We start from the raw sequence: 13,707 nt of genomic DNA, 5'->3' as shown, positions 1-13,707 counted from the left end.
CCAAGAATTCAGCCAAAATAATCTTTTAGACACAGAAATCAGACCATGCATCTCTGCTGAAGACCTTTGCAGTTTTTCTTTGTTCTTAAAAGTCCAAAAAGGTTAATGTGGCTTAGAAGAATGTAAACTCCAAGATAATGAGGGAATTAGATTAGTTCGATAATATACCACCAACTCCTTGAACAGTGCCTGGCCTACAGGAGGTCCCATTTATGTAAAGTAGAGCACTGACCAACTACCCATCTGTATAAGGGAAGAACAGACCCATTATATTTGTATGATGATAATAATAGTGGAAAAGATTTTAAAAAGATAAATTGCTCTGTGTAGATTACCTGAGTGGCGTCAACAGATGCATCCTTCTCATTTTTCTTGGTAGCTCTGTAATGTAAAAAAGTTGTTTCACTCATGGCAGGACCGACAATTTGCTCAATGATAAAAGATTTTCATTTCTAACTTTTGAGACCCTATATGTTATATCCTTTAACTTACTAAAAATAACATCATTATAAAAATAAGTATACAAAATTAAACATTTATGGTGAACATTACCAAGAGCTTGATATCTTATAAAAATGTAGACAGATTTGAATTTTCTTGTTAACTCTTTTAAAAATACATTAATCAGTTTTTTATTGTAATACATGCTCATAATACTAACATATGGAGAAGGCAATGGCACCCCACTCCAGTACTCTTGCCTGGAAAATCCCATGGATGGAGGAGCCTGGTGGGCTGCAGTCCATGGGGTCGCTAAGAGTCGGACACGACTAAGCGACTTCACTTTCACTTTTCACTTTCATGCATCGGAGAAGGAAATGGCAACCCACTCCAGTGTTCTTGCCTGGAGAATCCCAGGGACAGGGGAACCTGGTGGGCTGCCGTCTCTGGGGTCGCACACAGTCAGACACGGCTGAAGAGACTTAGCAGTAGCAGTAGCAGCAATACTAACATAAGCAAGATAGAACACAGTTCCTCTTATGCAGTATTACCCTAGTATGGAGCAATATGATGCACCATCTTCCAGGATGATTGTGACAACTTATTCTAACATCTATTAGTTGTATTTGAGGGCTCATTTCTTCCCATTCTTAGCAATACTGGACTTTATGAATTTTTTTAACTCTTTGCCAATCTAAAATTTTAGAAAAGATAATGCATTTCAAATTGAATTTATACCATAAGTGATACAGACTACCTCTTTATACATTAAATGGTTATTTATAGTTCTTTAAATTATCCATTTATACTCATCATACAATAATCTTTTCTTTAGTGTAAAATGCGGCATGAATATAGTATGTAATGTATGTGCAGAGTTTAAAGACTAATACTAAAGTGAACAACTGTGAACCCACTAGTGAGCATAAACAACAGAAATTACTTGTTCCTTTGGAGTTCCTCTGTGCCTCTCTTCAAATGCATCTGTCTCTCTAATATTCGCATTCAATACTACATATTTCACTCTACTGCTTTTGCTGCATCCCACAAATTTTGATAAGTTATATTTTAATTTTCATTTAGTTTGAAATAGTTTTCTTTCTTTTTAGATTTCTTCTTTGTGTCACTAAGAAGCATGTTGTCTAATCTTCAAGTATTTTGGAATTTTCCAGCTTTCTGTTGTTGAATTCTAGTTTAATTGCATTAAATTAATGCAAATCATGCTGGCACAGTATGATTTCTATTTGTTGAAATTTCTTAAGGTGTGTTTTATGACACAAAATATGGTCTTGGTGAATGTTTCATGTGAGTTTAAGAAGAATGTGTATTCTACTGTTGTTGTATGAAGGAGACTGTAGATGTCAATTATATCCAGTTGATTGATGGTGCTTTTGAATTAGAATATGTCCTTATTGATTTTCTCTCTGATGGCTCTGTCCATTCCTGATAGAAGAGTGTTAAGGTCTCTAATTATAACAGTGAGTGAAAATCACTCAGTCATGTCTGACTCTTTGCCACCCCATGGACTATATAGGCCACGGAATTCTCCAGGCCAGAATACTGGAGTGGGTAGCCATTCACTTCTCCAGATCTTCCCAACCCAGGGATCGAACCCAGGTTTCCCTCATTGCAGGTGGATTCTTTACGAGCTGAGCCACCAGGAAAGCCCAATTATAATAGTGGATTCATCTATTTCTCTTTGCAGTTCTATATTCTTACCTTAAGTATTTTGATACTCTGTCATTAGGCACATACACATTAAGGACTGTTGTTTTCTCAGGGAATTGACCCCTTTATCTTTATGTAATGACATTCTTTATCCCTAATAACTTCCCCTGTTTTGAAGTAAGCTCTTTCTGAAATTAATAAAACTACTTCTATTTTCTTTTTTTTTTTAAAAGATCATAATGCTCTCATTTATTGGAAGAAAAAAGAATTGTTTTGTGATATTTAGGAGAAAAAACAGCTTGCTGCTGCTGCTGCTGCTAAGTCGCTTCAGTCATGTCCGACTCTGTGCGACCCCATAGACCGAAGCCCACCAGGCTCCCCCGTCCCTGGGATTCTCCAGGCAAGAACACTGGAGTGGCTTGCCATTTCCTTCTCCAATGCATGAAAGTGAAAAGTGAAAGTGAAGCTGCTCAGTCGTGTCCGACTCTTAGTGACCCCATGGACTGCAGCCCACCAGGCTCCTCCATCCATGGGATTTTCCAGGCAAGAGTACTGGAGTGGGGTGCCATTGCCTTCTCCGAAAAAACAGCTTACTTACAAGTCAAATTCTTTCTCTTTGAAATGAGTTAGTAAAAAAGAAAATCTTTATTCTATGAAAGAGCATCTTAAGGTAGCACACAAGAATATATTTTTGGATTTAAAAATATAGTTATGCCATCAGCAGCATTCAAAATTTGCTGAGTATCTATCAGATTAGATCAAATCATTCGCTCAGTCGTGTCCGACTCTTTGTGACCCCATGAATCGAAGCACGCCAGGCCTCTCTGTCCAACACCAACTCCCGGAGTTCACTGAGACTCACGTCCATCGAGTCAGTGATGCCATCCAGCCATCTCATCCTCTGTAGTCCCCTTCTCCTCCTGCCCCCAATCCCCCCCAGCATCAGATTTGTTTCCAATGAGTCAACTCTTCGCATGAGGTGGCCAAAGTACTGGAGTTTCAGCTTTAGCATCATTCCTTCCAAAGAAATCCCAGGGCTGATCTCCTTCAGAATGGACTGGTTGGATCTCCTTGCAGTCCAAGGGACTCTCAAGAGTCTTCTCCAACACCACAGTTCAAAAGCAGCAATTCTTCTGCGCTCAGCCTTCTTCACAGTCCAACTCTCACATCCATACATGACCACAGGAAAAACCATAGCCTTGACTAGACGAACCTTTGTTGGCAAAGTAATGTCTCTGCTTTTGAATATGCTATCTAGGTTGGTCATAACTTTCCTTCCAAGGAGTAAGCGTCTTTTAATTTCATGGCTGCAGTCACCATCTGCAGTGATTTTGGAGCCCCCCAAAATAAAGTCTGACACTGTTTCCACTGTTTCCCCATCTATTTCCCATGAAGTGAAGGGACCAGATGCCATGATCATTTTCTGAATGTTGAGCTTTAAGCCAACTTTTTCACTCTCCACTTTCACTTTCATCAAGAGGCTTTTGAGTTCCTCTTCACTTTCTGCCATAAGGGTGGTGTCATCTGCATATCTGAGGTTATTGATATTTCTCCCAGCAATCTTGATTCCAGCTTGTGTTTCTTCCAGTCCAGTGTTTCTTATGATGTTCTCTGCATATAAGTTAAATAAACAGGGTGACAATATACAGCCTTGATGTACTCCTTTTCCTATTTGGAATCAGTCTGTTGTTCCATGTCCAGTTCTAACTGTTGCTTCCTGACCTGCATACAAATTTCTCAAGAGGTAGGTCAGGTGGTCTGGTATTCCCATCTCTTTCAGAATTTCCCACAGTTTATTGTGATTCACACAGTCAAAGGCTTTGGCATAGTCAATAAAGCAGAAATAGATGCTTTTTCTGGAACTCTCTTGCTTTTTCCATGATCCAGCGGATGTTGGCAATTTGATCTCTGGTTCTTCTGCCTTTTCTAAAACCAGCTTGAACATCAGGAAGTTCACGGTTCACACATTGCTGAAGCCTGGCTTGGAGAATTTTGAGCATTACTTTACTAGCGTGTGAGATGAGTGCAATTGTGCAGTAGTTTGAGCATTCTTTGGCATTGCCTTTCTTTGGGATTGGAATGAAAACTGACCTTTTCCAGTCCTGTAGCCACTGCTGAGTCTTCCAAATTTGCTGGCATATTGAGTGCAGCACTTTCACAGCATCATCTTTCAGGATTTGGAATAGCTCAACTGGAATTCTATCACTTCCACTAGCTTTGTTCGTAGTGATGCTTTCTAAGGCCCACTTGACTTCACATTCCAGGATGTCTGGCTCTAGGTCAGTGATCACACCATCGTGATTATCTGGGTCATGAAGATCTTTTTTGTACAGTTCTTCTGTGTATTCTTGCCATCTCTTCTTAATATCTTCTGCTTCTGTTAGGTCCATACCATTTCTGTCCTTTATCGAGCCCATCTTCGCATGAAATGTTCCTTTGGTATCTCTGATTTTCTTGAAGAGATCTCTAGTCTTTCCCACTCTGTTGTTTTCCTCTATTTCTTTGCATTGATCGCTGAAGAAGGCTTTCTTATCTCTTCTTGCTATTCTTTGGAACTCTGCATTCAGATGTTTATATCTTTCCTTTTCTCCTTTGCTTTTCGCTTCTCTTCTTTTCACAGCTATTTGTAAGGCCTCCCCAGACAGCCATTTTGCTTTTTTGCATTTCTTTTTCATGGGGATGGTCTTGATCCCTGTCTCCTGTACAATGTCATGAACCTCATTCCATAGTTCATTAGGCACTCTATCTATCAGATCTAGGCCCTTAAATCTATTTCTCACTTCCACTGCATGAGTATCTATACAATTACAAAAATTGATTCTTGTTCTAAGAAAAGTGTTTTAAAAGCTCATCATAATGGCATTGAAATATGTATAGTATCATATATGAAACGAGTCGCCAGTCCAGGTTCGATGCACGATACTGGATGCTTGGGGCTGGTGCACTGGGACGACCCAGAGGGATGGTATGGGGAGGGAGGAGGAAGGAGGTTTCAGGATGGGGAACACATGTATACCTGTGGCAGATTCATTTTGATATATGGCAAAACCAATACAATATTGTAAAGTTAAATAAAATAAAATTTTAAAAAAATAAAAAAATAAAATTAATAATTAAAAAATAATAATAAAATAAATAAATAAAAGCTCATCATATTAGAATAAGCACAATATTCTAAAGACATATAAATTTCCCATGGGCTTTTGAACATCCTTATCCTCAACTTCACAATCAGAATGTACAAAAGCAATGGAAGATCAGAGTTCAGAGGTTGTTTATTTTTCCTTTCTTTGTTCAAAGTGTCTAAGACAGGCAAATACATTGAAAAAGGCAAAATAAACACTTTTCACAGCAGAAGATCACCAGATTGCATGTAAACTATGGTTCCCCTTTAGGATATTACACAAGGGCAAAGTTTGTCTGTACTTAGAACAAGGCTCTTACCTCTTCTTGCAGCATGAAAGTTCAATAGACAGGGGACAACATTCTGCCAGAGACCAATCTCAATCTGGTCTCCAAGAATGACTCCCAAGGATGCACAAGGATATTAAGTCTAGGCTACCATTTATATCAAGGAACTTTTGTCCATCTATGTCTATTTTTTGGTGCTGCTCATTAAATGTAGTGACATTATTTTGTTGTGAATATACAGATGAGTAGTAATTGTTTATTATGAGGCTGTGGATTGATTTTTTACTTCAAATAGCTATGTTCCTCCTGTCTAGTGAACTCACTGTTCCCTGGTTTCAGCTCATCCTGTCTTATAGAAAAAAAAAAAAATTTTTTTTAACATATCCAAGCCCAGTATCAGTTTATCAGCTCCTGCCTATGAAGGACATGCTTTTATTTGGTCAATTTACAATTACAATAACTATAGTATTAGTCGCTCAGTTGTGTCCGACTCTTTGCAACCCCATGGACTGTAGCCTTGCCAGGCTCCTCTGTCCATGGGATTCTTGAGGGCAAGAATACTGGAGTGAATTGCCATTTCCTTGTCCAAGGGAACTTCCCGACCTTAGGACTGAACCTGGGTCTTCTGCATTACAGGCAGATTCTTTACCATCTGAGCCACCAGGGAGAAGCAATATAAATAATTAAATGGAAGGAAATCCCTTCTGCAGGGTTCCACTAAGTCACAGAATACAAAATAAATACCTCTGCTCAAGACTCAATGTCTATCAAAGCCCCTCGATCTCCAGTCATGTTTCTAACAATATGGTTGGCCTGTTAAACTTTAACCATTTTAATAGATGTGTGGTAGTATGTCACTGTCATTTAATTTGCAATTTTCTAATAACTAATGGCATTGGACATATTTTTCAAGTGCTTATTTGTCACTTGTACATCTTTGGTGAAATATCTGTTTAAATATATTATTTTCTTGTTAAATTTTGAGAGTTCTTTCTATATTATAAATACAACTTCTTGATCATATATATGTTTACAAATATTTTTCCTTAGTCTATGACTTATCTTTGCATATTTTTTACTTTTTGTAAAAAAATTTTGTAAAAATTTTTTTTTTTACAAAATTTAAATTTTGTAAAAAATTTAAAATTTAAATTTAAAAAAATTTTTTTAATTTACATTACAAAAAAATAATTTTTAATTTACAAAATTTAAATTTTAAATAAAATTTAAAATTTAAAATTGTAAAAATTTAAAAAAAATTTGTAAAAAAAAAAAATTTTGCATTTTTACTTTTGTTTCATTTAACCATATTTCTTCTTTTGTGGATCATGCTTTTGGTGTAATATCTAAGACCTCTGCCTAATTCAAGGTCATCAAGATTTTCTGATGTTGTCTAGAAGTTTTATGGTCTTAGATTTTACATTTAGGACTATATTATATTTTGAGTAATTTTATTTTTTGATTTTTCATTCTAGTTTGTGGCAACTTCTGAGCTCCTCACATGCCAAACTGGAAATTACAGATTCTTGCCTTTTCATTTTGTTCAAGTTTTTTTTGTTGTTGTTGTTTGTATTTTGTTTTTGTGGGTATAATAAAGTTTAAAATTTCTAGGTAATCAAATCCATCTTTTTCCTTACAGCTCTTCAGTTTCTATCACATTAATACAATTTAAAATATTCTATATTTTCTCTTATTTTTATTTTGTGTGTGTGTGTGTGTTTAATTTTTATTTACCTGGAATTAATTTTTTAAATTATTTATTTTTAACTTTTGGCTGCAATTGATCTTCATTGCTGTGCATGGGCTTTCTCTAGCTGTAGCAAGCCGGGGCTGCTCTTTGTTGTGGTGTGTGAGCTTCTCACTGTGGTGGCTTCTCTTCTTGTGGAGCACAGGCTCTAGGGGCATGGGTTTCTGTTGTTATGGCTCACCGGCTTAGTAGTTGTGGCTCATGGGTTCTAGAGCATGGGTTCAGTAGTTGTGGTGTATGGGTTGAGTTGCTCCACGGCATGTGGAATCTTCCTGGACCAGGGATCAAACCTGTGTCCCCTGCATTGGCAGGTGGACTCTTATTCACTGTACCACCAGGAAAGTCCTAGAATTCATTTTGCTAAATGGTTTGAGGTTAAGATCTAACTTATATTTTTCCCCCTAAGTGGATATAACACAAATATAAATAAAAATGATAGAAATATAAACGAGTACACAACCTCTATGGAAGGCAATTTGGAAACATCTATCAAAATAACAGATGTACAAACCATTTGATCAGAAATTATACTTCTATGACTCTGGTCTATGGATATATTTGCATGTATGCAAAATGACACACATACAAGGTTATTCATGAAGTAGTTGTAAAACAACATCAGAAATGATTTTAAAGTCCACTAATAGGGATTTCAGAGAAGGCGATGGCACCCCACTCCAGTACTCTTGCCTGGAAAATCCCATGGGCAGAGGAGCCTAGAGGGCTGCAGTCCATGGGGTCGCTGAGGGTCAGACACGACTGAGCGACTTCACTTTCACACATTGGAGAAGGAAATGGCAACCCACTCCAGTGTTCTTGCCTGGAGAATCCCAGGGACGGGGGAGCCTGGTGGGCTGCTGTCTATGGGGTCGCACAGAGTTGGACACGACTGACGCGACCTAGCAGCAGCAGCAGTAGGGATTTCGGAGAAGGCAATGGCACCCCACTCCAGTACTATTGCTTTCATCCCATGGACAGAGGAGCCTGGAGGGCTGCAGTCCATGGGGTCACTGAGGGTCAGACACAACTGAGCGACTTCACTTTCACTTTTCACTTTCACGCATCGGAGAAGGAAATGGCAACCCACTCCAGTGTTCTTGCCTGGAGAATCCCAGGGACGGGGGAGCCTGGTGGGCTGCCGTCCATGGGGTCGCACAGAGTCGGACTTGACTGAAGTGACTTAGCAGTAGCAGCAGGGATTTACTAAATGAATCATAGTGTAACCGTATAATAGAAATAATGTAGCAGCTTTAAAGAAATTAGAAACTACCACACTGCTAAAGAAAAAAAAAAGGAGGTACAGAATAATGTGTATCATTTGCGTCAGGAAAGGAAAAAAACAAAGAATACATTAGTTTTACTGAATAGGCATAAATTATCTCTAGAAGGATACATAGAAAACTGGAAACATTGATTATTTTCAAACATGGAACTAGGTAGCTCAAAAGACAAATGGTGAGGCTGACTTTACTGGGCTTCATTAAAAAGCCCAACTTAGAAATCACCCCTAAAACAAAATAATAGGAGTTTATTAAAAGGAAAACTGCTTTAAAATTAATATTTTTAATATAAATAAACAACAAAATATAAGTAACAGACACACAGGGATTTGTTATGCTGTTATTATTTTCAGTCAAAAAAAGTAAACTGAACTAAATTCATAAGGTACTAACAGCAGGGGTGGCAGGACTATGGGTATTTTAATTTTTTCTTCTTTTCAATATTTTCTATTTAGCCTATAGTGAACACATTTCTGTGATAAAATAAAAAATTTAACAATAAACTTTAAAAATAGAAATTAGCTGAGACTCAGGAAAAAATCACTATGTTAAATGTTTTCTGAAGCTCATGTAAGATGTTTATTATTTGAATAAAACTAGAACTACAGACTGGAGGATTTAAAAACAATATTGGTAAAAATGGATGAAAAATCTCCTTCTGCAACTATCTTCCAATTCATGTGATCCACACATAAACAGCTTTGATCAAGTGGTTGGTTCCAGAAAATTCCTAGACAACTATTCAAGTCTAAGGTAACTCATGTTATTGTAAAGGGGATAAAGTGAAATTTTGTTAGTTCACATTAACATCTATCAAGTTAACAGGGTCTTTTTTAAGAAAGTGTAGGGTAGAGAATGTAATCAGTCAAAAATATAGGATGTGTTAAGAGTATCACCTTTGCAAATGTCTGGGAATAACTTTTGTCATCAAGCCTGCATTAGTCTGTACAGGTGAAAAGATGAAATTTCTCAGAATATTCCAACAAATAAAGCAAATTAATTTTCTATGGAGACATAGTCACAATCAGATTTTAAGTTCTGTATGTATTAAGTAATGTGCAAAAATACCTTTGCTTGGGAGGAATCTGCAGCTGCTCAAAGTACAATTGGCCCAGGGAGTTTATGCTCATTACAACCTCTTCTTCAGATACCAAGTCAACCTTGAATGGGTTTGCCGTGATGTGACACTTCAGATCTCCTTTTCCACTTGCCAACACCAGACTGCCTGTATCCCCTGGGCAAGAAGTCAGCCTGGAAAACAAGGCAGGGAGAGAAAAATAAATTGTTCTAAGTTTATGTGGCTCAGTGAAAGTCTCAGTTCAACTTAGTAAATCAATATTCATGTAACATAGCATGACAAGGCCGTGGAAGGCTGTAATTCAGAGTGTGAGCTTTGGTGTCAGAAAGCCTGGACTGAACATAGCTCTAACATGCACTAGGTGTGTAACTTTGGACAGGTTTATCTTTTCCAGTTCTTGGTTTCCTAATCTGTGAAGTGGAAATGATAAAAGCGAGAACAAACATAGCTTTTTGAGGATTCAATGAGACCACACATGTAAACGAGATCACACAGTGCCTGGCACATAGTAAGTGCTCAGTAAATGTTGGCTGTCATCACCATTATAATTACCTTGGTCTGGACAGTCTAGGAAAACTGTTTGGTGCATAGACTAAACATTTTTCTTTTCCTTCTCTCATTCTAACCATACATACAGAAACTGAGGAAATAACACAGATTGGGTTATTATCCACTCAGTCCACAGTGAGATGGAAAGGTCAAACTTTTATCTGTTTATCACCTGACTTCCATCAGCCCCCAATTGACAAGTAGACTTTGGGGATGTTTTAGATCCCCCAGGAGTTACATAAGCTCAGAGGCAGCACTTAAAACCCTAAGTCTAGATATTTCTTTTTCTAGTGCATAGTTACCCTGGTAAATGGTCACAGGCCTCTTTAGGGAGGATTAGAAGGGACAGGTTATAATCTTATTACATCCTTGCAGAATCTTCCTCCATGGATTCTAGGCCTTCTCCTCAAGTAAGATGCTTGGGTTCTGGAAACTAATTCCATTGACTGAGAGATTGTCTCTCACTGTTTATCAAATCTCAATAGAATTCTTTTGATTAGTCTTTCAAGTAGGACTTTAGCCCCTCTATTTCAGTCTAATGGACTCTTTGACATATTGTTCACTGCCCTGAGGGTTGAGCCATTCTGAGTACCGCACAGGCCCTGCTGCACGTTAAGGAAACCTGTCCACCTTGTCTCCAACAACTAAATGCTGCTACTTTGACTTTGCTACTTAGAGTCTCATCATCTCCACTGAAACCAGGGAGCCTGTTTTAATGGTACCATTTGCACCATTGTCTCTAGCTCAGAAAAGACATTCACTCACTATAATGTTTTCCAAGTATTCTCTCACCAATATATTTCTCAGTGAAGGTAGTTTCTTTTGGGTTCTTTGGAGAACAGAGTTAGGGGCTAGATGAGGTGGCTGTATATGACATACCCACTTCAACATTTCTATTTCCCTAAGTCTATGAATCATTTCTTCTACACTGTGCCAAGGAATTTCTGGTATCTCAGCTTCATTCAGCAGAGTCCATAGCTGACTCTACAGATTACACTTAGCCAATCAAGCAAATAATTAGAACCTCTTTCAGCTGTCCTAGATAGCATATCAAATCTGAATTCTCTAATTTATGTCAGTAAATTTAGCATGATCCTAAAATTATGTTGCTTCTTTCCAGTCTAGGAGTCCTTCAGAAACCATTACCATGCCTATCTCAGAGGTTTTTGCCAATATAACATCTTCTAATTCTTTAGGTGCCTCCTGGGTTTGACTGTAATTGGCTCCCTGGGAATGTTGGGGTCGGACTCTGACAGTGGATCTGGAGGCAGTGAAAGGGAGTAAGAGAGAAGCACAGCGAGCACTGGAATACCCTGACATAGTATATTTCAGGTGAGGTCAACATGGAGTGTCCCAGCAAGGTAATGCCAGCCTCATCAGAGGAGAGGGCGAGTCCTCAGCTGAACTGGGAGGCTCGGTGGAATTCTGAGGTTTAGGTACTCAGAGTTATCCAAATCTTCCCAGATGTTGCTATTCAATTTTGAGGAGTCCTATCTTTTCACAGTCGATGCCCTAAATTCATAGACTTGATAAAGCTCTGAATCCAACTTACACTTCAATTCAGCAAACCATAGAATCTAACCCTATATTTGATTTTCAGCTACAAGGGCTCTGTAGTTACAAGGACTCTATAGATATAAGAGATGTGTAAGATGGTCATAAAACCTATTAGGTTTCTGACAATATCGTGAGCTAAGAATTTAAAAGCCTGAAACTACTGTTTTCTTTAAGTTCTTCAGTGAAATTAGTAACAGCCCAGGCCACCTCAGCATTTTGAATTTCATATGACAATCAGGCTACGCTGTGGCCCCACCGCTTGGTCTGCCAGAGCCACACTTTCAATAGGCACTTGATTTCAGGTGACCACAAGTAGTAAGTTAAGTGACTTTGCCAGACAATGCTGTTGTTTATTGCTAGTTATACTAGTTTGCTAGAGCTGCTACCGCAGACTGGGTGGCTTAAACACAAGAAATTTATTTTCTCACAATTCTGGAGGCTGGAAGTCCTAGATCAAAGTGTCAGCAGGTTTGGTTTCTTCTGAGGCCTTTCTTCTTGGCTTGCAGATGGCCATCCTCTTGCTGTGTCTTCACAAGGCCATACTTCTGTGTTATCTGTATCCTAATTGTCTCCTCTTATAGAACATCAGTCACATTGGATCAGAGCCCACCCTAATGACCCTATTGTTACTTAATTACCTGTTCAAAGGCCCTATCTCTGAACAGTCACATTCTGAGGTATAAAGACTTAGGGTTTCAACATATCAACATATGGGGGGAGGGTAGTGTTCAGCCCCAAACACTAATATCACATTGTCTAATGAAAACCTCACTACCTTCAGAAAACCTCACTACCTTCAGATCCAACTAGATCAGCTAATTAAGCTCATGTTTCAATCCTTGAGGATTTGTTACTTATATTCATTTCTGATACCAACAATTATGTCAATTAAGATTCAACTGTAGATAACGGAAACAATTCTGGCCATTTTAAGCAGAAAGGAAATGACTTACTTAATATGGGGGAATTATGAGCTTACAATATCATGGAAGTTTTGAAGTAGCTGGTTCCTGGTTGAGTGCCCAGTAATAACCCCTAGGACAATACCACATAACTGTAGACCAACAGAACTTCTCTCTCAGCTGGAAGCAGGAAGTTGGGTAAACAGAAGTCAATGTGGCAATGGCTGGACTCCAGGGTCATGCCATCTTAGATGCAATCCAGAGGTCAAGAAACCACGGCCCTAACTAGTGGCTCTAGAGTCATTCCATAGCTGCCAATGCATACCAGCAAAATGGGAAACTCAGTTCTGAAATCAAGATACCTTGATGGAACCTAAAGTACACCAGAAACTAGCTTGAGTCTGGGAAATGGAGAAACGCAGTTTTTAGCTTTCTAGTTACTGCAGTAGCCAAAAGCCCTCTAGAAAGAGGTTGAAATAGAAGCAAAGCTAAAACTAATATAACATATTTACTACACAAAGCTAATATCACCCTGACTCCAAAACCTGGGCAAAGACACCACAGAAAAAGAAAACTACAGGCCGATTTTACTTATGAACACAGATGTAAAAATGTTAAAGATCTACTAGTAAAATGAATTGTCCAGGAGAGTAAAAACTAATGTGACCAAGAAGAAACACACACATACATACACATTCTCATTTGCCAAACTGCAAAGCCTTGAGAACAGTCTCTTTTTTTTAAATTTACTTATTTTAATTGGAGGATAATTACTTTATGATATTGTGGTGGTTTTTACCATTCATCTACATGAATCAGCCATGGGTGCGCATCTGTCTCCTAAGTTCTTGGCATATAGTAAGGCTCAGTGATATATTGTAAGTTTATGATAGTTTACCATAGCTAGATTAATTTACCCTTATAATTTATTAACTATTTATTAGATTTTCATGGAAAAATAATCCACATAAAACTATGATAATGATGTAGTGAAAATTAAAGCATCTGGCATAATGTCATATTCCCTTAGTACAATGATACAAAGAAAACAACAAACCCACAGACAGAACCAAG

At 38.1% G+C, this 13,707-nt stretch overlaps 1 protein-coding gene across 7 annotated transcripts in view; it reads right to left on the bottom strand.

Annotated features, from left to right (window-relative positions):
* Positions 1-13,707, bottom strand: part of GANC (glucosidase alpha, neutral C) — a 74,213-nt gene that overhangs the window by 42,310 nt on the left and 18,196 nt on the right. For all 7 annotated transcript variants that reach the window (XR_008699164.1, XR_008699163.1, XM_055537484.1 and 4 more), the window contains 2 exons: positions 9,616-9,798; positions 336-381 (listed from right to left, as the gene is read on the bottom strand). Coding sequence is in view for 5 of the 7 variants with exons in the window: in XM_055537484.1 (XP_055393459.1) it covers positions 336-381; positions 9,616-9,798 (229 nt within the window). In the remaining 2 variants the exon portion in view is untranslated. The remainder of the gene's footprint in view (positions 1-335; positions 382-9,615; positions 9,799-13,707) is intronic.

The sequence above is a fragment of the Bubalus kerabau genome, chromosome 10 (assembly GCF_029407905.1).
Source record: "Bubalus kerabau isolate K-KA32 ecotype Philippines breed swamp buffalo chromosome 10, PCC_UOA_SB_1v2, whole genome shotgun sequence".
NCBI lineage: Eukaryota > Metazoa > Chordata > Mammalia > Artiodactyla > Bovidae > Bubalus > Bubalus kerabau.
The sequence above is the reverse complement of the archived record's forward strand: the minus strand, read 5'-3'. Positions and strand labels throughout refer to the sequence as shown.